The sequence below is a fragment of the Girardinichthys multiradiatus genome, chromosome 11 (assembly GCF_021462225.1).
Source record: "Girardinichthys multiradiatus isolate DD_20200921_A chromosome 11, DD_fGirMul_XY1, whole genome shotgun sequence".
Taxonomy (NCBI): Eukaryota; Metazoa; Chordata; class Actinopteri; order Cyprinodontiformes; family Goodeidae; genus Girardinichthys; species Girardinichthys multiradiatus.
This window is the reverse complement of record NC_061804.1, coordinates 11,872,968-11,899,305: the sequence shown is the minus strand read 5'-3', so window position 1 is coordinate 11,899,305 and position 26,338 is coordinate 11,872,968. Positions and strand designations below refer to the sequence as shown.

Sequence of the window (26,338 nt, the reverse complement as noted above, 5' to 3'; positions counted from 1 at the left end):
CATTGACTGTAGGTCCAGTTTCAGCTTAGAACACTCCTGGAATCATCCTTTTGAGACCAAAGGTACCGTTTCCTGTCTGTGGACAGTGGTATCTTTGGTAGTTTTCAAAGATTCAGCTAAAAACTTTTTTTTTTGTAGCAGGTGGCTTGTACCAAAGTTCCTAAAGATCCCATTTAAAATAGTTTGTGCTTAAAATTGTCAATTACTGACCTCTGTCCTGGAGAGTGTTAAAGCAACCAAAGTTCAAAGAAAATCTTTCCAGCTTAAAAGCTTAGAAGAAACTAGGGACTGCTCAAGACTTTAGTACAGTATTGCTTATCATAAGTTATTTTAAGACATTTCGATATATCTCATTAAAGTTGTTACAAAATAAAATATTTCTTCTTCATTATGGGAAAAATTATTTTTGCAATCCACAAAGTTTCAATTAAATCAAGAAGAAAAGCAGTGGAGACATAGATGTAGCCTGAAAATTACCCAGGGTCCCCGTGTTGAGTTTTCCTCCACCCACCCCCACCAACACTGTTTACTTCAGGCCCATCAAGGCTCAGCAGTGTGTCATTGTGGATCAAAGTCACAGCTATCAGCCTGCTAACACACAGCACAGCGTTATGGGAGCATGGCAAAGAGACTTTCCTCCTGTTCCAGCATCACACCTCCCAAATCCACTGCTGATTCGACCTGAATAAAGCAGGAAAGAGAAGGAAGGAGACAGCTGCAGACAGAACAACATGAGTTTAGTCAGAAGAAAGGAGAGAACATGATGACAGGACCTTCCCAAAAAATAAATAACAAACAATGAAATTACAGAAACAGGAAGAGCTGGAGCTCGCTGTTCTCTGTTCAGTTTTATTGTGCAAACTTAATGGAGACACATTCTGTTCATCAGAAATCTGAACCCTATCAGGGAGCTCCGGCGCTTTGCAAGTTACGTCCTTCAGCCATGCAGCGCCTGATTCAGCCACTGTTTGATGGAAGATGTGAAGATCTGTGGATGGATGGATGGATGGATGGATGGATGGATGGATGGATGGATGGATGGATGGATGGATGGATGGATGGATGGATGGATGTTTTTGGTTCAGATGTGTTAGCTTTAGAACCTCCAAATGCTCAACAATTTATCAATAAAGGTTTCCATAGCAACTATTATGTGAAAACATCAGAACCCCGACAAAATCCTGCATGTTCTGGACATTTGGATATTCAATATTATTAATTTTACCAATACTGAAAAAATAAATAATAGTACAAATAAACTACAAAAAAAACTCTAAAGTGGTATTAAGGAATACATTTTTGACGAATAAATTAGGACATGAGCTGCACGGTGGAGCAGTTGGTAGCAGGGCTGCCTTGCAGCAAGAACGTCCCAGGCGGGGATCTTTCTGCATGGACTTTGCATGTTCTCCCTGTGCATGCGTAGGTTCTCACCAGGTACTCCGGCTTCTTCCCACAGTCCAAAAAACATGACTGTTAGGTTGATTGGTCTCTCTAAATTGTTGCCCTTTGGTGTGAATGAGTGTGTTTGTCCTGTATGTCTCTGTGTTGCCCTGCGATGGACTGGTGACCTGTCCAGGGTGAACCCCACCTCTCTCCCATAGACTGCTGGAGATAAGCACCAGCTGCCCCGTGACCCACTATGGAATAGAAGGTATAGAAGATGAATAAAATTAGGACATTCTCACATTCGTACCCACGGAAACGGGCTAAAACTACACACAGGTGATTTACCTCAGCGGCATCATTATGACATTATCACTCAGCATTGTGAAGGAGGTTTCTCCTGTTTAACCCTCATATATTTAACTTGGTGCTCCTGACTGTTGAAGTCAGAGTGAAAACCATGGTGATGGAAAAGAGCATAAAATGTAATGAAATTAATAAATTATTTCCAGGATGTGAAGCCTGATCAGCAACACGTTATTAAATAAATCAGCTGTTTTGCATTTTAATTAGTTTAATATGTTTAAAGACATTGTTTTTTTTAAACATTACATTAAACATGACAGCCACATGTGCTCGAGATGAACTGGAAAACAATCATAGATTTATTTTCAATGAAATGTTTTTCAGCTCAGATAGAAGAAATCATTAAATTAGAACTGAAAAAGCCTGTAAATTGTGAAGGTTTTCTTTAGTAGAACTTGTGTTCAGCTATTGTATTTATTCATCTATCTTAGGGGCCCTCAGCAGTCACAAGGGTTGCTTATCTGTTGTTCCGGCCCTGCTAACATCCCAGACAGCAACTCGTCTCTTTGTCAGCTTGGATTGGAGGATTCTCAGAGATATACTGAAAATAACATGAGAAACTGAGCAGCATTACTGAATCAGCTTGGTTTAATTTTGATTTAATTTTAATCTGACCTTATGAGTAAATTCCAGTACAATCCAGTCAGGGGGTCCGAATCTGATTAAATGACTTCCAGTTCAATCCTTGTTATAACACAATGCAGCCAAAATCAGTCAGTCATTTAATGTAAAACGTTTTCATCAAGGGGGTTAAATGTGCAGCAATCCCACATCCTGAGTAAGCAAGTAGCGAGAGTGGAGAGGAACAGTAAAAAACCTCCAGCAAAACCAGGATCAACTGTCATCTGCTGCAACTAGCTGGGGTTGAGAGCAGAAGAAGGAGATGTATCCTGTTCCAGAAGAACTTCTTATGCGCAGAAAAACAAAGAGTGCAGAGTTAATGACAACAAAAGCTCCGTCAGTGACTTCATTCAGGAAAGAAAAACAAGGAGTTTTTATGCTCAACGTACCTGAGGACATAATGACCTGGGTTCCCTATTAACTGATTAGTCCTCAGTCGCTCAGTGACTGAGGGAACAGCTGTTTAATGATCAGATTAAACTTTCTAGGGCTTATTGAGAGTGTTTTTACTGCATTGTAGAAGACAGAGCAGAATATGATACGGTAAAGATGTAGCAACAGGGAGATTAATTATGGAACAGAACATTTTCTAAAATCCATCCATTCATCCACTATTTGTAGCTGTGTCATGAGGGGGTAGAGCTTATCTCCAGCTGTCATTGAGCGAGAGGCAGGTCTCCAGTCCATCACAGGACAACCATGCACACACTCATACCTAAGGACCAATTAACCTAACAGTGACGTTTTTGAATTGTGGGAGGAAGCTGAAGTACCCAGAGAGAACCCACGCATGCACAGGGAGGCCATGCAAGCTCCAAGCAGAAACTCTGCTGGCCAGGATTTAAACCCAGGACCTTCTTGCTGCAAAGCAACAGTGGTACCCACTGAACCACCGTGCAGCTAAAATGGTGAATTAATAAAAGAATTGTTCCTTAAACCCAGATAACTAGTAGAGTGGTAGATAAACACATTTTAGAGATTTCTGTGTATTCTAAAGCGTATTGTCATTATTTTTGCCTCCATAAAGATTTATTTCCTTTCTAATAAAGTTGTTTTTAATCTGAATTCGGAGCCTGCAGTGCACTCATCTTCCTCTGCTTATGTTTCAGTGAAACTCTGCTCTCACGAAAATCCACAGAAGTAGACTGTGGAGGAGAGGGGAAATGGGGCTGAGGCGAGAGCAGGAGTCATTTGTATTCAAATCCAGAGCTAATACATCAATAAGTCTATTTCATGGGCAAAGTTCCCCCTGCATGTGGAGGAGACATGCTCCACTGCAGCTCCTCTTCAGCTGCTGCAGGCAGAGACAAATGGAGCTTCCTCTCATTATTTGCTCGTCTTTATTTGTACTCATAACCAGATATCTTTAAGATGTTTGAGCGTGGAACCGGGCCGGCTGGCTTTTACCGGGTCACTCACTGTGTGCAGAGTGGGCCCAACAAAGGGATGTTCTCCCAAACTGTGTCCTGTGAGTGTTTGGACTGAGAGAATGTGACGGGTCAGCAATGAGACGGCCAGAAAGCACCGCCTGCTGCAGATGGCCGTCTCTTCCCCATCCCTCTCCGTCTGACAGGAGGCCTGAGGGGTTTGTATGCTCCGCCGTTTGATTTGCACCGAGGGGAGATCTTGTTTGTTCTCCTCAATGCAGCATTTATGGTTTAAGATTCTCCTCACGACCTTCCCCTGCTCCTAAGCAGCAAGCTATCCGTCTCCCCCAAGCAAGGAAAGAAAAAATAAAAAAACAAGAGAAAAGAACAAGAGGCTGATGTGGCGGACCAGGGGAGCTGCAGCTCTCTTCATCCCATCAGCAAACAGAAAGAAGGGTTTGGGATGATGGGACAGACGCTGTTGACACCTCTTCTTCATTAAACCAGCTCAATAAAAGCATGTGGAGGTTTTTATGAGGCAGTCTGCCCTAATGAGGGGTAAGCACAGCTCTGGCAGCTGGGAATAGTGGCACAGCTCCACCTTGTGGTTGTACAGCCCTCATGCTTCATGTCTTCATGCAGATGTTAATACATTTAAGGACTATACTAACTGATTCTTTTCGTTTTTATCTCACTTTCTTCTCTTCCTAATCCTAATTTTTCCGGTTTAAACATCCCAATTATCATTTTCCTGCTCTACCTTTTTGCATCTTCCTCCATTTTCCCCCATCTGGTCTTTATTTCCAATCCCTCCAAACCGTCCCTGTCCTCCCCCTCGTCCTTGGTTTCCCCTCCCAAAGATCATTATCTGGACGGATAGTTGGAGGGGTGTGGTGGTTCTTCACCCTCATCATCATCTCCTCCTACACGGCCAACCTGGCTGCCTTCCTCACTGTGGAGAGGATGGTCTCCCCCATCGAGAGCGCAGAGGATCTGGCCAAACAGACCGACATTGCCTATGGCACTTTGGACTCAGGCTCCACCAAAGAGTTCTTCAGGGTGAGTTGGTGTTGCTGGTGTTAATGGTCCACTCCAGAAAAGACAGGAGAACCAATCCAGGCATTTAATCAGAGAAAAACAGAACCAGCATGCAGTGATATCAGCATAAGGAAAACATCTCATGAAATTTTAAACTTTTGTTTGTTGTCAAGCTTTAAGAAACTGATTATTGCTTTTAAAAAATAAAACCAAAAAATGAGTATTTTTTGCACCTTGAAAGTATTCGCACCCCTTTAACCTTTTTCTCATTTTGTTACCTGAAAACCAAACAGAATGACGGACCAACACAAAGCAGAACATAATTATGATGCTGAAGGAATGGTTAGGAAACAAATCTGAAAAGTGTGGACTGCTTTTGTATTCAGCCCCCCTGAGTCAGAACTCTGTAGAACCGGTCTTTTGGGCTGTGTTTCTGCCAGCTTTGAGCATCTACAGAATGACTTGTCTTCCTGTTCTTTTTTATAAAACAGCTTAAGTTCAGATTTGGACGGAGACATCAGTAACAGATTCTCAGCTGTTAGGTCTGGACTTTGACTAGGCCATTCTACCACATGACTATCCAAACCATCCCATTGTATCTCTGGCTGTATGTTTAGGGTCGTTGTCCTGCTAAAAGATGAACCTCCACCCCAGTCTCAGTTTTTCTTCCAGGTTTGTCCTGGATCCATCCATCTTCCCATTAACTCTGACTGGCTTCCCTGTCCCACAGCATGATGCTGCCACCACCATGCTTCACAGTGGGGATGATGTGGCCAGGGTGTGTAATTTTTGTTTTGCATGTAGGCCAAACAGTTAAATTTTGGTCCCATCTGATCAGGGCACCTTCTTCCTCATGGTTGCTGTGTGTCCTGCGAGGCCTGTGGAAAATTGCAAACAGGACTTCTGAAGCTGTGGATCTCTACAGCTCCTCCAGAGTTACCATGAGCCTCTTGGCTGCTTCTCTGATTAATCCTCTCCTTGTCCAGGATGTCAGCTTAGGTGTCTTGGTAGATCTGCAGTTGGTCCATCCTTTCGCCATGTCCAGATGATGGATTGAACAGTGCTCTGGAAGATGTTCAAAGCTTGGGATATTGTTGTAGAACTTAACCCTGCTTTAAATTTCTCCAGAACTTTCTACTTGATTTGATTTAAGGGTAACAGAGTAAAGGTCATGGTTACTCCTTTGTGTTGGTCTGTCACGTAACATCCATGGTTGGTCCATGGTTGTAAAAGGACAGAATGGGCAATAAATACTGTGTGGCCGTCGTTTCCCATTTTTCACTCTGCAACTGCCTTTGAACCCTATTGATACCCTACAGCGGTCCAAGATTGCCGTCTACGAGAAGATGTGGGGCTACATGAAGTCTGCCGAGCCCACAGTCTTCACCAAGACCACGGCTGAAGGAGTGGCGCGGGTCCGCAAGTCCAAAGGGAAATACGCCTTCCTGTTGGAGTCCACCATGAACGAGTACACAGAGCAGAGAAAACCCTGCGACACAATGAAAGTGGGAGGCAACCTGGACTCCAAAGGCTACGGAGTAGCTACACCCAAGGGTTCACAGTTAAGGTGGGTGGAATAGTGTAACAATATGTTCTACGTGTTGTTATGGTATTCCACCTCCCCTGGTGTGCCGCCTTTCTATGTCTGTCTCCACTCACTGCTTGTGGTGGTGGGGGGGGTTATGTGTTTGTATGTGGGCAGCTTCCAGCCATCTGTATTTGTTGCCTGCATGAGGAGCTGCGTTGTGATGATGCAGGGGTGGTGGTTATTTCGTTTTCTATCTCTTACAGATCTCCAGCCCAGGTAAATCTCTGCTTGCTGTTTGGGGAAACATGTTTAAACTGCATGTCAGCTTCTCGTTTCTATAAATTTAGAAGATCTCCTGTAATTACTCTGAGAAGGTCCAGTTTACCTTCACAGTTAACTGTTTGGTTATTATTACAGCACTAGAGCTGAATCTCTGGGGTCATCTGAAGGTCCAGCCCTCACTCATCAATAACTGCCTCCAGCCAGGTTTCACTGATCCCAAATTACAAATAAAGTCCTGTGCAAAAGACTTAAACCACCCTTCATTGCATTCTGTTTTGTTCCAGGCAGCCAGATGTTCCTGTTCTCCAGGATTTCTGATGGTCCTTTTTGGACTTCAATTCAATTCTACTTTCAACTTTCCAGTGTTGTCATTCCATTCATCCATCCATCCCCCCATCTTCCCAACATCCATCCATCCATCCATCCATCCATCCACCCAGGTCGTTAGATGGGGTTGGACAATAAAACTGAAACACCTGTCATTTTAGTGTGGGAGGTTTCATGGCTAAATTGGACCAGCCTGGTAGCCAGTCTTCATTGATTGCACATTGCACCAGTAAGAGCAGAGTGGGAAGGTTCAATTAGCAGGGTAAGAGCACAGTTTTGCTCAAAATATTGAAATGCACACAACATTATGGGTGACATACCAGAGTTCAAAAGAGGACAAATTGTTGGTGCACGTCTTGCTGGTGCATCTGTGACCAAGACAGCAAGTCTTTGTGATGTATCAAGAGCCACGGTATCCAGGGTAATGTCAGCATACCACCAAGAAGGACGAACCACATCCAACAGGATTAACTGTGGACGCAAGAGGAAGCTGTCTGAAAGGGATGTTCGGGTGCTAACCACAGCTGCCCAAATCACGGCAGAATTAAATGTGCACCTCAACTCTCCTGTTTCCACCAGAACTGTCCGTCAGGAGCTCCACAGGGTCAATATACACGGCCGGGCTGCTATAACCAAACCTTTGGTCACTCATGCCAATGCCAAACGTTGGTTTCAATGGTGCAAGGAGCGCAAATCTTGGGCTGTGGACAATGTGAAACATGTATTGTTCTCTGATGAGTCCACCTTTACTGTTTTCCCCACATCCGGGAGAGTTACGGTGAGGAGAAGCCCCACAGAAGCGTACCACCCAGACTGTTGCATGCCCAGAGTGAAGCATGGGGGTGGATCAGTGATGGTTTGGGCTGCCATATCATGGCATTCCCTTGGCCCAATACTTGTGCTAGATGGGCGCGTCACTGCCAAGGACTACCGAACCATTCTTGAGGACCATGTGCATCCAATGGTTCAAACATTGTATCCTGAAGGTGGTGCCGTGTATCAGGATGACAATGCACCAATACACACAGCAAGACTGGTGAAAGATTGGTTTGATGAACATGAAAGTGAAGTTGAACATCTCCCATGGCCTGCACAGTCACCAGATCTAAATATTATTGAGCCACTTTGGGGTGTTTTGGAGGAGCGAGTCAGGAAACGTTTTCCTCCACCAGTATCACGTAGTGACCTGGCCACTATCCTGCAAGAAGAATGGCTTAAAATCCCTCTGACCACTGTGCAGGACTTGTATATGTCATTCCCAAGACGAATTGACGCTGTATTGGCCGCAAAAGGAGGCCCTACACCATACTAATAAATTATTGTGGTCTAAAACCAGGTGTTTCAGTTTCATTGTCCAACCCCTGTATGTTTGTGTGCAGAATAAAACATCTGATCTGAGGAACCTATTTGTTTTATTTTTGATGTTCTCGATGTAGACGGTGGGAAAACCAGGAATAAAGTCTGGAAGTACAAATCCTTATCCAGACCTGGAAAATCTTTCCCCTGACTGCTTCGGAGTTCTGACTTTGTCTGCTTGTCCACAGACTTTTGCACAGTCCTGAACACTAAAGGCAGATGTTTTGATGCAGTGTTGCTCTGGTTTACATGTTAATTCATTCCTGAGCATAAGGCTGTAGTGAAGTTTTATAATCTGCTCTCACATGAAAACACAGGAGCCTCATTTAATAAATATTTCCTGACAAAGTGGTTTGTTCCGGAGGGTCCGGTTAGTTGTGGGCAAGATGCTGTGGTTGGGGCTTTCTGCCAGGCTGCTGACAGTTTTCAGTAGCTGCTTTGACCAAAAGGAGTCTCTGACAGATCATGGTTGTCCTCTCCTCCAGGAATTCACTCTGTGGTTTTTTGGAGGGGATCATCATGTTTTGTCAGCCACTTCCTGACAAATCAGCAGCAGCATGCAGAGCCGACTGGACCGTTGCTCAGAGGCTGGACGTTCACATGACTCCGCCTGCAAACTAACCAGTAATGGAAAATATTCACTGTGTTGCTTTCTGTCTGTAATCTGCTCCCATCACTGAATGTTTTATTTTCTCAATGATTCAAAGAAATGAAAAGGATCTAAATGCACAAAAAGACAAACCTCTACATCTTCTTAGATCACCTTGGGACATTTCCACAGCAGCGGAAAACCCACAAAAAGCTTTTACAGGATATTTGACACCAGTCAGTCATGATGTTCCAGAAATCCTGTGAGCTCTGAATTGGTTCAGACACACTGCATACCTTTACTGAACAGGTCCAAACTAGGTGATACTTTGGGACAGACGGGGCTGGTTAAAATGTGATAATTTGCTTCTAGATTGCAGCAGCTGCCATCTAGGTCTGTCTGTGATGATTTATTGCAAAGTAAAGATCATGAAAGGTGCAGTGTCCTGCAAAAACAGAAACACCCCTTTAACTTGTTCCTGCTTTGTTTCAAAATAGCCAACCAACAGGAAACAGCTCATAATGGTGAAGTGGGAGGAAAAACGTGCATGCCCCCCCAGCTCTGATACCTCTAAATAAAATCCAGTCCAACCTTCAGAAGAAACCCCGCCCAGCCACCACTACACAGACCTACCGATCTGTGTAGTGGTGTATGAATGTGTGAGCATTAGTGAGTCCGTCTGGGTGAATTTGGATCTAGTGTAAAGCGCTTTGAGTGGTCAGTATGGCTGAAAAGGTGCTATATAAGTTCAGTCCTTTAACCTTTTACCAAATAATCTTAGTTTGTTGTTGCAAGATGGAGAAATATGAAGACGTTCAGGGTTGAATCAGTAACAGTTAGACAATACATTTGATCTGATTTATAAAATTGTGCTGGTGATAGATGTTTTCATTTGTCTTTTAAAACTCCGTCATCCTGTGAGCCTGGAGTTCCTCATGAAGTTTAAAGCCAGAGATAAATGAATGTTGTTTTTGTTAGCAGAATAAAAGCTTCTCTCAGCTCATTAAAACACACACTGGCTTCACTGACATTTAACCTCAACCTCTAAACTAATAGGTGATCTGTGTGTCTTTGTAATCACACTTTATCTATAATTGCTTTAATAATCTTATTTATAGTTATATAAACAAAACACCTTCAGCTTTTGGATCAAGAAAAGTAGGAAACTGAAAAATAAATATTTTCATTTCAGGTTGGAAATTTATTTCAGTTACAGAAAATCATTCAATCTCTTTGCTTATAGCATCCAGTCCAGTAGGTGGCGATACTGTTGACATAGGCGGGGGGGTTCAGCACTTTTTTTTTGTCCACACTTTATTTGATAAGAAATGTACAAACAAGTATGGCAATTAACAATTGTGCAATCTCACAATGGGCATAAAGAGGCAAGCTTCGGTGACACCGAACTTAAACACAGCCTAAAAGAATAAAAGTTAACAAAAATACATAAAATTAACTAAATTATAAACAACAATTAAATAAAAAGAGCAAAAATGTATAATTAGAAGGGGGAGTACATGTCCAGGTTATTGCATATTTGTATTAATTCCATTAACATTTCAAACAGGTCTTCATATTTTTCTATACATTTCAGAGATTTTGAATATAAGTGAAATTCAAATAGAAATATGTTGAAAACGGGGGGGATTTTTAGGACTCTTTGTTTATGAATAAATGATTTTGCCAAACAGAATATAAGATTAAAACAGTGTTCAATTTTTTTTTGTTCTTTAATAATATTCCAAATGTTATCATATGTCTAGAAATATATTCTGGAAGTATAATTGTTGGTTTGATCCAACTTTCTTAGTTATTCCAAAATGTTTTGGTTTTGTTGCAATAGTAAAAAATATGGTCTATTGTTTCTATATCATTTTCACAAAATGACCATTTATTATCCTTAGTATTAAATCTATTTCTTAGTAAGTCTTTAGAGGGGTAAATTGCATTTAAAATTTTTAAAGTGCGTTTCTTTAGCTTTTGGTTGTATTTATGTTTCAGATACAAAATTCTTAACTTTTCCACAGTTTTTTTTCTTTTTCAAATTTGTAAAGAATATTATTTCGATTTATTTTCTCAGGGAATAAAGATTCATTTAGATTGTTTCTAATTGTGTAGCTGTTGAGTTTTTTTTTTATTGGTGAGTGATATTCCATTAATATAAAGAGTAGATAGTTTTGGGGTTAAAGGTTGATGTTCTGTTACATTTTGAGTCTGATGAATAAATTGTTTTGGTAATGCTTTTATTAATCTGATAAATTAAATTTTAGGGGGTGGAAATGGGTTCCAAAAAGCTTCGTTAAACCATGTAATCAAGATGTTCATCATCTTTACTTGAAGAATTAAAGGAGAGGTTTGTGTTCAAAGTGCATTCAGGTCTTTTAACTGGGATTAACTGTTTTCCACCCTTGTCCTTCTCTGACTTCTCCCCTCTCCCCCTTTTCCTCCTTCCCTCCCAAATTGGACAGCATACTCACCCTCTCACCAAATATGCTTTATCGTTTTCAAGAAGTGCCGTTAACCTGGCCGTGTTAAAACTCAATGAACAAGGCCTGTTGGACAAATTGAAAAACAAGTGGTGGTACGACAAAGGAGAGTGTGGCAGCGGAGGCGGTGGCGAGAAGGTTAGCCGCTATGTCGCTATGCCCATGTGACCTTGATGCGGGTAGGAGAGAAATGTTTGTTGGAACAGGAGCATCTGCCGGGTCGATCCCTAAAGGAATGGAGAACGTTCGGAAACCTTTGAAGAGGAGGAGTACTGTTGAAGCAGAAATATTTGCTGTTCATAAACCGTGTTTTTGGATATTCAGCCTCCAAACAGAACCTTCTAGACAAGCTCTCTGGCCGCTTTGGGTGTTTCTGATGCAGAACAGAGCCAATAGTTCTGGTTCAGCAGTACAAGCCTCCATGGTTGTTCCTACAAAGGTCCCGGCAGTATGCGCCCGTTCCAGAAAAGCGATGCAGCCGGGGCCCCACACATATATGTCTGTTAGCTCTGCTCCCGTCTTCAAGCAAACCTGGGATCAGATGATCACTGAGCAAAGAGACATGTAGCCACCGTGGGGCCCCTCTCTGGCTTCGTCACTTTGTGAAGAGTACTAAGCTGCTCTTGTTGGGCTTCTTCTGACTGAATAACATAAAATAACATGTCCTATGATGTTATTTATGTTATTTCCCCACCCCGCAACCTTCCCTGTTCCCCTCGATTTGAAGAACGCCCGTAAACCTTGCCGTATTGAAACTGAGTGAAGCAGGAGTCTTAGACAAACTGAAAAACAAATGGTGGTACGATAAAGGGGAGTGTGGACCCAAGGACTCTGGAAGTAAGGTTAGTCTCCACCAGCCTGGGTGCCCCCCTCCTCTCTTTGTCTCTTTGCACTCTTTTGTCCTGCTGGCAGCACCGTTCTGTTCCTTCAGACAAACAGCCAATGACAGACATGCAGGTAGAAGCTTAACCTGGCGGAGACCGCATGACACACAGGAGGCATCAACACAACTTACAGCAGCCATGGCTACGAGTTTCTGCCGTGACACAAATGTGGTGTTTTTTTATAAAACTGATTTTTTGCAAAAAGCGTTAAAAAGCTTAAAAAGTTTAATTCAAAAACCTATTTCTGATGAGCCAGGGGGTGGCCACACATACACCTACAGTCTCAGTTTTGATATGACGTGCTGATAATTCAGCTCCTAACATATTTCATTATTGTTCCAGTTAATCATTTGCAGACAAAACGTACAGGAAACGTTTTTCTGCTGCTTCAAAAACTCACTGCTTTGTTTTTACCCTTAAAACATTTAGTGAGTTGTGTTTCAGCTGCTCTCTGTGCAGTTTTTTCTCCTTTAACATGTTGAGTTCACCAATCTGCACACAGCACCAATCACATGATGCAGATAGCCAACAAACTGCAGCAGCCAATCCAGTCCTTTCACTGTGAACATCGCTGGAAAGGCTGAAGAGCACTTAACCTCGCTTGTTAGATCATCAGTAGTAATGACCAACAACCCGTAGCAGGAGTTCAGTGCAGTCCAAGACAGTGTTTTAATTAGGACCCCAATCCAGTACTTGGGACTAGATCTGGACATCCCTATGTATTTTTACTATATTTTTGTACCTAGTCATAATCTAACTTTAAGTCAGTGGAGCCATGTCATGAGCAAAGGTGGAGTTGTGAAAGACTCCAACTGAAATCACTCTAGCAGCAGAATCATCAGAGTGGTTGCTTGGTGTCATCTTATGCAAATGGTTACTTCAAACCAAATAGAACCATGCAGCCATCATTGCTTTGCATCAAAATGGCCACCAATGCAGGAAACTACTGCTGAGAATACTAGAGCTGAAAGAACTCCAAGTTCAGAGGTTCAGTGTCACAGGCGAAGGCTTAAAGATGTCCAAGGACCAAATTGTCTAAGGGGTAGGGTGGTCATCACCACCAGTACAGAGCTTGCCCAAGACTGGCAGCTGGTGGATCAGAGTCTATCTGTGCGCATAGTAAGACAAAGACTTTTAGACAACTGGCCTTTGAGAAGAGCGGCAGCAAAATAAGACGCTGCCTGTCCAGGAAAACCATCAAGGACAGACTGAAAATATGCAGGAAGTAAGGATGGGCAGCAGCAGCAGACAAGGGGAAAAAATAAATGTATCTGAAGATTCCTCCTGATTATTTGGGTCAAGAAAAGGTCTCTAGTACCATGAGTCCAGTGCTGTGCCAACAGAGAGGCTTCCTGATGCAGTCCATGCATGGAGTTGCTTCAGTTAACAATAAAAACATTTGTGTCACGCTAAAAACCGTTGGCCACGACTAGATGTGTCACAGCTACAGATACGCTTTATTTACCACTGCAGATGATCCCAAGGCATGCTCCGACATCTCTGTATGTCACACAGTCCGAAACCTACAACTGATCCACACTGTTGATGTTCTGCAGCATGGAGCAAGCTTTATTTAAGCAAAGCTGCATGCAGCCTCCACATTCTAATCAGATCCATGCAGCGCGCACACACACACACACACACACACACCCACACACACACACACCCACACACACCTACACACACACACCCACACACACACCTACACACACACACCCACACACACACACACACCCACACACACCCACACACACACCCACACACCATCATCCACACAGAGAAAAAGCATGACAGGCAGCCGTTTGGTGCCAGAAGGTTGTGAGTTGAATGTGCCTGAAGGATGTGGGTGATTTATCAGGTAGGAACCAGAGTCAGAGGTCAGATCTGCTGCAGCTGTTTGAACAAAATAAAGGTTCAAAGGTGAACGTCTGAAATAAAAAACAGGCTCTGTTTAAAGGGGGAAAATTTAAACGAGCAGCTTATATTAAAGACTAAACCAGATTTTCTCACTTACCTCGGGGTACCAAGGAAGGTAACAACATGGTGGCATTGATGACATAACAGGAAGTCAGTGGCTTAACATTAGCTGCACTAAAGAAAATCACATCTTTTCATTACAGTGCTGTAAAAAATTTTTGCATCCTTACAGATTTCTCATATTTGGGTTTTTTCACACTTAAATTATTCAGATTATCAACCAAATGTTATCAGACACAGATAGGCTGAGAAAATACATTTTTTAAATGATTTAATTTATTAAAGCTACAAATGCATCCAAACCAACCTCAACCTATGTGAAAAGTAATCACTCCCTTAACGTAATAACTGAGTGTTGAACCTTGGCAGCAGCAGCTGCCAACAGGTGCTTGTGATAACTGGTAATGAGTCTTTAGCATCACCGTGGAGGAATTTGGACCCACTCAGCTGTCGGAGGGTCATGCCACAGCATCTCAATTAGATTTAAGTTCAGACTTTGACTAGGCCACTCTAAAAATGTGAGATGTGCCTTTGGTTCTTGTCTTGGAACTCTCCCATGGATGTGTATCTTTCTCATTATTCAATCATGACCTCTGATCTTAACTGAGGCAGTGAGGCCTGCAGAGCTTTAGATGTTGTTCTGGGTTCCTCTGGGACCTCCTGGATGAGTCATTGATGAGCTTTTGGAGTAATTCTGTTAGGTCCAACACTCCTGGGAAGGTTCTCCACCATTTTCTCTCCATGTGTGGATGATGGTTCTTACTCAGGTTCTCTGGAGTCACAGACGTAGAGATGGCTCTGAAACCTTTTCAGACTGAGAGATGTCATTTCCCGCACTCAGAGCTGTCCTTCGTCCTCATTCCTCTTTTTTTTCCGCAATTTGCAGCAGAGACCTTTCCACGACAGCAGTGAGGAAGGTCATCAAGATGTGTTCTTCAGCAGGTCCGTTGCTTCCATCTTGTGGTACCAGATGTGAATTACAACTAGGTTTCAGCCAGTTGGTGTGGGCTCTCACTATTGCAGATTTCTTTAATTTGGAAAAATAACCTTAAAAAGAAAACAGGCTGCAGACATTTAAATTCTGCTGGAAACTGTTACAGATTTCGCTGATCTCTCAAAGCATCTTTAATTTTATCGTTTACCACCTCACAGATGTCACACATGGCAAGTAAAGTTTCCCTAATCCACGAACCAGAAATCCTCTCCGACCTTGGTGCCTGATCAGCCACTTACGGGTCAAGCTGAGGATTGCCACCCTCTGAGCAAAATGTAAAACCCAAAGTAACAGAACAATAGAATACATTATATTTTAAATAGTTTTTAGGTTCTTCCTTGAATCATCAAAGAAAATTAACCTTTTAAAAAGTTTAGGTCTTTCCTCCAATTTGATTAATATTTAATAACATGAATGATGGGTCCATGAACCAGATATTTTCATACACTGTATAAAAAGACACAGAACCTTTTTATTCTGTCTGTCATTGATTTAAACTAAACCTTTCAGGGTTTTGGGTCCATTTGGGTTAACTACATTCATTTTATTTGCTAAATGCTAGAATTCTGAAGAGCCCAGATGATCATGTCACAGGTTCTGTGTCCCAGAAATAAACAGGTGTTGGTTTGAAATGTGTGGATCAACACCAGAACAAAAGCAACAGACTTTGTGAAGATGCTGCTGAAGCTGGTAAGAGTCATTATCCACAGCAACATGGACTGAACGGCCACTCAGGGAAGAAGAAGCCAGATTAGTTTGTAAATGTACTCAGGATCAAAGACCTTAATTAGCAGAGACATGTCCTGTAGTCCGACACTAAAACTGTGTTTCACCATAATGATCATCGTTACATTAGGAGGAAAAAGCCTGAAAACACCGCCCCAACTGTCAGGCATGAGGGCGGCAGCATCATGCTGTGGGGGTGTTTTGCTGAAAGGGAAACTGGTGAACTTTACAAAGTACCGTAAATTCCGGACTGCAGAGCGGACCTGATTAAAAGCAGCATGCTCTAATTTTAGAAAGAAAACCAATGTTGTACTTGTAGAGGCCGCAGCGGATGTTAAGCCGCGGGTGTCCCACGTTGTAATATGATTTACACAGAAAGATATTAAGATGTGAGCATTTTTAACTTTAATTTTAATCTGTAATATAAACACACATATTGCAAATGCTTTTTTACTGAACAGTGCAGAAACAACATCCAATATCTCCAAACTGATATCCACTGCAGCCTACCAGGTCAAAAGTCATTGATCGCCTTCTTCATCTTCTTCCTGCGCACTGAAACCATCAAAGTCCTGTTCTTCAGTGTCTGAATTGAAGAGCCTCAGGATCTCGTCTCTCACTTCAGCCTCTTTGTTGATGCTCTCACTTGAGCGCACCCGGTTCCTTTCATCACGCAGCAGTCCAGCCTTTCGAAACCCGTTGGTGATTTTCCATGTTGATGAGGGTGAATATTAATGTCTGATTTACAATACCGGTAATTGAATTGTGAAAGTGCTCTTGATTTATCGTACAAGTTCACTGGACCTCTTTGAACTACTCATCAATTTGATTGGTCTACTGTTACCAGGCAAAATGTTTTTGGCGGCATGAAAAAAAAACATGTATTAGCCGCACTGTTGAATAGGCCGCAGTGTTCAAAGTGTGGGAAAAAAGTAACGGCTTATAGTCCGAAATTTACGGTAGATGATATCATGAGAAAACATTATGTTTAGATATTAAAACTGCATCTCAAGCCATCAAACAGGAGGTTAAAGCTGGGACACAAAGGGGTCTTCCAAAAGGACAATGTCCCTCATCACACCACTGGTTTAGGACAACAAGGTTAATGTTCTGATCTCTGTCCCAGGGAAGAAGGTGTGTGTGAGCAAGGAGTCCTACAAACCAGACCCAGTTACACCAGTTCTGCCTGAGGAAAGGGCCAGAACCTCAGCAAACTGGTGAGGAGCTGGTGGAAGGAAACCCAAAACATCTGATCCAGTTTAAACGTGATTCTACCAAATACTGAGGAGATGGACGTCTCTTTCTCTCAATATTCTGACATGTAGCTAACAGAAATAATGTCTGTGATCCCAGCTGACCTAAAACAGGATCAGTTTAATATGATTTAATGTCACAGTGAGGAAAACAAGTTTATTTACAGTGTATACAGTAAAAACCAAATGCAGACCAAGGTTTACTGTGCGTAAAACTATTAAATACTGGTAGTTCTGGTAACCTGGGGGTAAGTGAGAAAATCTTTTTTTAATTTGGTTTAAATGATTCTGTAATATTTTGAAGTATTGTAGTTCTTCTAAATGTGAAAATGATTGACAGCCTGTTAAGTGACAGGCTCATTGTAGTTTGGTTTAAAGTATGATGAGTTCTGCGTGTTTGTGAGTGCATGATGTGGATTTAAAGAGATATTTTTATCCTGCCTGACGTATATTTATTGATGCTTTGACCTCTCTGTCAGAACTGGTCCTGATTTCAGTTTTTTCTCTCCTCACTGGAAACAGGACAAGTCGTCCCAGGCCCTGAGCCTGAGCAACGTGGCGGGGGTCTTCTACATCCTCGTCGGGGGCTTGGGTTTGGCAATGCTGGTGGCCCTCATTGAATTCTGCTACAAGTCACGCAACGAGGCCAAAAGAATGAAGGTGGAGGCCCAGTCCCCGTCCCAAACCCAGTCCCAACACCCTCATTACCACCACTCCCACCGCCGCTGCTACCCCTGCCCCTCCGGCAGCCCCCGCCATAGTCCAGGGCCTAGCCAAAACCAGAGCCCCATGCGTGGTGGCAGCATCCCCAACTTAGCCGAGTTTAGCGAGGTTTTCAATGGTTATGGCAGCGACGGGGAGGCTAAGATGTAGATGTGGTTTTCGTAGAAGGTCCACCCAATCCTTTGCTCTCCCTTCACTAGCTTCCAGCACAGAGACTGTAAGTGAAACCTGCCGCCTCACCTCCCTGTGCTCGCTCCGCCATGCTGAGTGACTGTGGTGACCAGTGGCAAAGTGCTTCCCACCTCCCTGTCCTAGCTGCTCACTTTGTGCTGATGTGACGTCCTGGTCTGCATTTGAGCTTTCCCTCAGTGTGACAGGAAGTGATGAGTCATCCACAGACTTGATGTCATCTCTAATACTTTGCAGTTTGAGTGGCTTCAAAGATTGGACCTCATTTATCACACAGAAACCTTTTTCCTGCCAAAACAGAACATGCATTTCTAATTCTCAACTTGAGTTTTCCAGAGAAACCACCGTAGATCATCATACAGAAACATTTCTCACCTACAGCGTCTTCCACCATTATTGGCACCCCATCAACCCGCAATCTGACTAAATCTATTCATTCTGCACTGTAGAGGCTGGTCTATTTATTGGCTAATCTTAATGTGTATAAAGACCTTTCGTATATAAAATAGTTGAAATGATTCAGCTCTTAGGGAAACCATGTTGAGATCTGAAACTAATTAACAGCTACAGTCCATCCATCGGGTTCTGAGTGTATTGGTCCTAGAAGGAAACCCCAGACATCAACCCCCCCCAGCGACACCCTCCATCTCCAGCTCATTCAGGCCTAGAGGGATATATATTATCTTCAGAGAGCTCTGGTTCTCCCAGTACTGCCATTATCAGAGACCCAGTTAGAGAATCTGGTACCTTGTTTGTCCTGGAAGAGTTAACCTCCAGGTTAACTTGGTCTGGTCTCATAAGGCCATCTGACCTGGAGCTCTGGCTGGTGTGGGAACGTCCTTCAGCAGATAGAAGCTCCTAAATGCTCTGATCAATTTAAAATGGTGAAAACTTGTTTTATGTTGGATGGGGGGTCCCAATAAGTTTAGTGTAAAACGTGGATTAAAGTTCATTTGAAGTTCTGAGCAGCTGGAACCAGTAACCCATGAATTAGAATTAGTGTCCCACCTGAGGTGATGCTGGCCTTTCCTCTCAACCTCTAGGAAGGACGAGATAAATGAGGACCAACGTCTCACTTTTATAGTTGTGGGGAAGTTACATCAAACTGCTGAGCATTTATCCATTTTACTCTCAGTGTCCTCCTAAAGAGATAAGAGACGTTTCTGTCTTAAATCTGTCCCTGGAGTGACCCAAGCACAAAGAAACACTTTATGATAAACGTTATGTTCAGAAACTGCATATGGTAACGTTAAAGTACTCAGGAACAGAACCCTCCAAGGTCCAAGAACATTATCCTTCTGCTTATGTCTCTCAGCTTTGAGTTTTTGACTTCCAGAGCTCTGTCCCCACCTTATATCTGTCCAATGTTGTGTCCCCCCATCAGCTCTTCATTAGCTTCACTGTTGCTAAGTCAGCTTCCCCGTCTTCCTGCACCGATCGCTGTGAAATCATCCTGTTTGTAATGGGTTTATCCAGCACACAGTTCTGTGCAGAACCACTTTAATGTTTTGTGTTTTTCTTCCAAGGAGTCAGACTTGTGGACTCCTTGATCAACTCTCCATGCTTTCTGAAGGTCTTCAAAGTTTTTCTTTGGACTTTGGCTGCTTTTTCCAAACCTTCTCAGTACCAAACCATGATGGCATGTTCTGTAGCGTGCAAAGAATGGGTACATGGACCAGTTTAGGGCAAAAAAGTAACAGATGCGGAAAATCTGAAAGTTAGAATTTGAAAAAGCAAAACATCCAGAAAAGACCTTGTTCGAACTAAAATGTCCAGATGCATTGGTCAGAATTTTGTCACATATTTGAGGTCTGGTTTTGTAAAGCTTTGACCTGTCAGTACCTGCTATAGGCAATTCAGATTTCTCTGAAAGAACTAGGATGTAAGAACAGCAGTAAAAATGATTTCTTCTGACCTTCCAGCCTTTTGTGACCATTAATTATTAGAAGCAAAGATGAAACTGTTTGAGGGAGAAATCTCTGCATCTTTCAGGATAAAACTGTAAGTTTGCTGCCCTCTGCTCATCCTTTGTTATCTGCTCAAAGTCTTGATCTCTCTTCCTTTGTCCTAGCATGTAGAAAATATACAGGGGTTGGACAATGAAAGTGAAACACCTGTCATTTTAGTGTGGGAGGTTTCATGGCTAAATTGAACCAGCCTGGTACCACCCAGACTGTTGCATGTCCAGAGTGAAGCATGGGGGTGGATCAGTGATGGTTTGGGCTGCCATATCATGGCATTCCCTTGGCCCAATACTTGTGCTAGATGGCCACGTCACTGCCAAGGACTACCGAACCATTCTTGAGGACCATGTTCATCCAATGGTTCAAACATTGTATCCTGAAGGCGGTGCCGTGTATCAGGATGACAATGCACCACTACACACAGCAAGACTAGTGAAAGATTGGTTTGATGAACATGAAAGTGAAGTTGAACATCTCCCATGGCCTGCACAGTAACCAGATCTAAATATTATTGAGCCACTTTGGGGTGTTTTGGAGGAGCGAGTCAGGAAATGTTTTCCTCCACCAGTATCACGTAGCGACCTGGCCACTATCCTGCAAGAAGAATGGCTGAAAATCCCTCTGACCACTGTGCAGGACTTGTATATGTCATTCCCTAGACGAATTGACGCTGTATTGGCCGCAAAAGGAGGCCCTACACCATACTAATAAATTATTGTGGTCTTAAACCAGGTGTTTCAGTTTCATTGTCCAACCCCTGTAGTTTCCTTCTAAGCAGTTTCTTAAATCTCTTTGCCAATGTTGCCAAGTCTTCCTCACACAGTAACAACATCTACAATGAAGAGGGTCATGGTCAAAGTGACCTGAAAAGGGTTTAGTATTCACTGTAGATTGTTTTTTATGCTTCTGGCCGACCAATCACCGTACAGGTATGATTGAGGTGATAATCGGCTTATTCCGGTCCACAGCCAGCTTCTCGGTGCATCTTGATTAGGATCTAAATATGTTATCTTTGGTACTTTGATGGATTCAGCTAAACAAGGTGTATCTATGCGACTGACTCCTGGTATGAAGGGCTCCAAGATGCTCTTTGATGTGTGGACAAAAACAGCTCTGGTTGATCCCTTGAGTTTTATGTCTAAATGGGTCAAAGGTCATGGATTAAAAAACAAATCAAATGGATCGATCCTGGGCTGAACCAGATCTGAAACACAGCCAAAGTCCAAAGAGAACTGATGATGAAGACACTTTATAAGAAACAAGAAGCTCTGGCTCTTTGGAGGCTGTACGGTTTGTCTTGTGCTTTTCTAGGTTTTGCAGATTGGAGTTTTCTGGACGTTTCTTGGTGAAAAGGTCCGCCATTAATTAACGTGCAAACATTGACCTTTTGGAAGCTGGCAGCTCTATGAAACCCTGCAGGAAGAGTTACAAACAAGTTAAAACTTCAAGCTTTCACCCCCAAAAGCACTAAAATCTTTTAGTGTTTTTTATGTTTCTCTAATTTTCTGCAAATCAACACGTTGTAACATGATTTAAACAAATGTACAAATGTTTCAGATTACAAAGAAATCTAAATGTAAATCTTTAATATCTGGTTTTTAGTACGTTTGCACCACAGACTGATATACAGACCATCCTCCAAATTTATTCCTTTTAATATTATTTGGTCTGATTATACTCGCCTGCTTATTGTTTCATTTTATTGGATAATTATGGTTTGTCTGCATTTAAATACAGAGCTGAGAAAAAGTTTTACCCTCTTAGAGATTTCTGGTTACTTTTTTGTTCCACTAAAATGTTTCAGATCAAATTTTAACCTCATATATGGCCCTGTATGAAAAAGTAATTACCCCCTAAAACCTGGTTGTTAAACCCGTGTGCTTGTGTTGACTGGTAATGAGTCTTTAGCATCACTGTGGAGGAATATGGACCCACTCAACTGTTGGAGGGTCATGCCACAACATCTCAATTAGATTTAAGTTCAGACTTTGACTAGGCCACTCTAAAAATGTGAGATGGGCCTTTGGTTCTGGTCTTGGAATTCTCCCATGGACGCCATGTTTGTATCTTTCTCATTATTCAATCATGACCTCTGATCTTAACTGAGGCAGTGAGGCCTCCAGAGCTTTAGATGTTGTTCTGGGTTCCTCTGGGTCTGCTAGAGATCATAATTCATGGTTCCATCAGTTATAACAAGTTGCCCGGGTCCTGAAACACCAAAGCCGCCCCACGGTACCACCACGCTTGACTGTAGGTACTGAATGATGTTCTGGTTCTGAAATGCTATGTTAGTTTTACACCAGATGTAACGGCACCCACACCTTCCAGAAAGGTCCACTTTTGTCTCCTCAGTCCACAGAATATTTTCTCAGTCTTGGAGATCATCAAGATGTTTCAGGTAAATGTGAGATGGGTCTTTGCGTTCCTTTTAGTCGGGAATGGTTCTGGCTTTGGAACTCTCTCGTAGAGGCCGTTTTTGTCTCTTTCTTATTGTTGAATCATGACCTCTGACCTTTACTGAGGCAATGAGGCCTGCAGACCTTTAGGTGTTGTTCTGGGTTCCTCTGGGACCTCCTGAATGAGTTCTCACTCTGGTTCTCTGAAGTCCCAAAGCCTCTCCAGACTGATAGATGTCGGTGACTTTGTTTCTCACCTGTTCTTGAATTTCTTCAGGTCAGGGCACCATTTGTTGCTGTTTAACCCTACTTTGTTAGACAGGTCCTACTTATGGGATTTCTTGATTCTACAGGTCCAGCAGTAGTAACGCCTGGTTGTTGCTGCTGAAACTGAACAACAGAATGTGATTAACCAGCTGATCCATGATTTAACACTGGCTTGGTTTGGTCATGAGGTTTTTATCTGAAACATTGATGTGAGACAAAGAAGCAAAAACTGAGTAAATCTGTAAGAGGGTAGATGCTTGGTACCGTTGCTGAGGTATTGACCCGTAACTCCAATCTGCAACAGTCCAGGTTTTCAGAACCTCAGCTGCTGTGTAGCACACATTCCCTCTTTGTGTTTCTCTTCAGCTAACCTTCACAGAAGCCATGAGGAACAAGGCTCGTCTATCCATCACAGGTAGCGTTGGGGAGAACGGCCGGGTTCTGACGCCCGACTGTCCCAAGGCCGTCCACACCGGGCCCCCCATCCGCCAGAGCTCGGGCCTGGCCCTGGTTTCCTCTGAGCTTCCTTGAAAACCAAAAACCTCTCAAGTGCCTTATTGCAATAATACCACCACCACCGACTGAGACAGGAACCACAAAGACACAGGATTCACACAGGCGACAGGTCTCTACTGGTCAGGAGGAGTGAAACCCACTGCGAGGTGGGCTCAGCGGACCTCCAAAATCTGACAAACCCAGAGACAGAACTTTCTTCTTTTCTTATTGGACCAGTGGCTGAGGAGGAATAGGAGTGGACAAAAAATATCATCAGAGACGACGACTAGAAAAAATTGCAAACTTGAAACTTGTTCGTCTTTTCTGAGCGTGTGGAAAAATCTGGACTGTTCTCAGACAGCAGCAGATATCAACGAGCGGCAGCAGGAAGGAAGACCTGCAGACGGATATTTATATTCAGAAAAGCAGAAATTTACATTTATTGATACTGATTATATGAGCAAATCTAGAATTCTGTGAACATTAGTAAATATGTATATTCTGAGGAAGAACTGATTACATCTAGCTGTACATAACCACTTCTGTGCTTGCTTTTTAAACACATGTACATAGCAGACGCTGTAGTGAAGAGACCTTCTCCTCCTTTTCTAAACTATCTTCGAAGATTTTATTCGTCGCAATAATGAAAAGGATGATGCCACCTGAACTTTGTGTTAATATATTAATCTAGGAGCATCCAAACTCTAAATGTGAAGGGTATCGACTGCCCAAATACTCTGATATCTGTTGCAGTAAAAGTTATGAAATATATTCCAGGATGAATGTTAAGTAGCTCCACCCTACGAGCCCAACCCATAGTCCTCACTGTGCAGACGTAGACCCAGAGAGCTGCTTTAGAAATCGATTTCTGCTCTCAGAACATTATTTTTTCCATTCTTTGATCTATTTTTTTATGCTGAAAAATAAAGAAAATGACTTATTTAAATGAGTACTATCAGGGTAGTACTTCAATGCCATCAATGGAACAATGCCATTTCTCCCACTATGTTGTGTTGAACTGGGATCAGGGCCGGTCCTAACTGAATCACTGTGGATCCTCTGGGGAGGCTCGACATGCTGTAGAGTGTCCTCTCTCCTGGAGACAGTTGGACAATCTGCAGGAGGACACGAGACGCCCGGAGCCTTCAGTGGCGTAATGAGACGCTTTCACTGAAGTCCAGCTTCTCATCCGGATCGTCCTCCAACAGGCCGATGCTTATGAAGGGGAAGAAACCAGCTACACAGAGTCCAGGTCTCATATTCTCGTCCTGCCATTTGTCTCTAGACCGGACACGTGACATAAGCGTCTTTACTTCTGATTTAATTGTACATCTTTATTTTGATCTTTTTTAAGTAAAGAAAAAAATTATTTCAAATGACAATGTGGTGTCATTTCTTGGGAGATACTGAGTCCAGCATTCTACAAGGTTTTAAAAAATCTAAAGCTCTTCTCTACTGAGAAGTCCAGTGTCTTATAAACTTCAGATCATCATGTCCTGGAATGGGTGAGAATCTATAATCTAAGAAAATGAGGTATTTTGCAGTAGAGGAGATGCTAAATGATAGTCAATCATTTTCTACCGCTTCTTCCATGGTGGGTCACGGGGGGAGCTGGTGCCTATCTCCAGCAGTCTATGGGCGAGAGGCGGGGTACACCCTGGACAGGTCACCAGTCCATCGCAGGGCAACACACAAACAACCATGCACACACTCATTCACACACCTAAGGGCAATTTAGATTTACCAATTAACCAAACAGGCATGTCTTTGGACTGTGGGAGGAAGCCGGAGTACCCAGAGAGAACCCATGTATGCACGGGGAGAACATGCAAACTCCATGCAGAAAGACCCCCGGCCGTGAGTCCAACCCAGAACCTTCTTGCTGCAAGGCAACAGTGCTACCAACTGCGCCACCGTGCAGCCTAAATGATACAGATTAATTTGAATTCTTCCCATAGAACAGATGAGCGATATCAGGCATACGTGGCCACATCTCGCCTCAGTGGGTTGATTATTTTAAAGATGAGGCTCTTTCTGAAAGAGAGCTTTGACACTGAATTAGAACAAAGATTTATGCACAATTCCTGCTGGTCAGAGGTGTAATGGTACTGTTAAAATATCCGATACAGCCCTGTTGGTTTGGTCCAACGTGTCCAAAATTAAGTTTGTTTTCTACCTGAACTCGAGTGCGGAACCAAGTGTTTAATGCAACGTTCTCCAGGACAACTTAAAAAAGTGACACCAGGACAAAACAGAGAGGATTCGCAGCTATCACCGAACTCTGCTACTTGGGAACATTAAGGTTTTTAATGCAGCTACAATGGAGAAAAGAAGGCGGAACCAGAACTGAATGGAAACATCTCTGGTTCTGGAGAAAAATCAGCTAAGGTCCAAATACTTTAGCTGCCTGCACCATGACAACACAGAGGACATCTCCCAACTGTTATGGTGCATTCAAGAACGACTCGTACACTGGACAGTCTAAATATCCAAACAACTCCAAGGTGATTTAAACCTTTTTTATTCTCAAATGTCTTGGGGGGGGGCATTTCGGCACGACACCTGCAGAAACACACTTGCATTTTCTTCCAATCAGCATCCATGCATGACTGCATAACGTATCTCCTACACATTCTGTACTCATAAAATCCATGATTTCAAAGGTTTGTCCAGCTGTTGCCTGATGTTTGTTAGGTTTAACGAAGAGAGAAAGAGACAAATTAAACCAATTCTCTAATTTCACTTAATTAGTTTCATGTTAAAGGCTGAAGAAAAGAAAAAGCATGGCCACAACCATTGTTCTGAATGTCTAGTAACTCCCAATAAAGTGTTGAAAATAGAAACAGTGTTTTATAATTACAGCACGCTAGCCTAAACTCTGTTCTGCGTAGCTAAAAGTCACTTTAACTCAAGGAGCTTTTTTCATACAGACATTTCTACTCCAACAGTTGAGGAATCATGTTGTTAACATTAAAGGCTAATATATGTCGATGGCTAAATATAATCCTCTAAATGATGAATAGAAAGATTTTACTTAGCTGTCTTTGATTTTATTAGCATAATAATAGAGCCAATGTTAACATTAACTACCTAAAGTTGGTTTGTGATTTGAAATGAAAGGCAG

The 26,338-nt window shown here is 42.6% G+C and overlaps 1 protein-coding gene across 2 annotated transcripts in view; it reads left to right on the top strand.

The window, feature by feature from the left end:
* The window catches only part of gria4b (glutamate receptor, ionotropic, AMPA 4b), a 161,439-nt gene extending 136,843 nt beyond the window's left edge, over positions 1-24,596 (top strand). Inside the window, exons 12-16 of one of the 2 annotated variants that reach the window (XM_047378712.1) lie at positions 4,601-4,799; positions 6,098-6,345; positions 11,370-11,484; positions 17,703-17,840; positions 23,086-24,596. In XM_047378712.1, the coding sequence (XP_047234668.1) occupies positions 4,601-4,799; positions 6,098-6,345; positions 11,370-11,484; positions 17,703-17,840; positions 23,086-23,250 (865 nt within the window). In that variant the 3' untranslated portion in view covers positions 23,251-24,596. Of the gene's footprint in view, positions 1-4,600; positions 4,800-6,097; positions 6,346-11,369; positions 11,485-12,073; positions 12,189-17,702; positions 17,841-23,085 lie in introns of both variants that reach the window. The other variant, XM_047378711.1, reaches the window with a different exon arrangement.
* Positions 24,597-26,338: the final 1,742 nt, after the last annotated feature.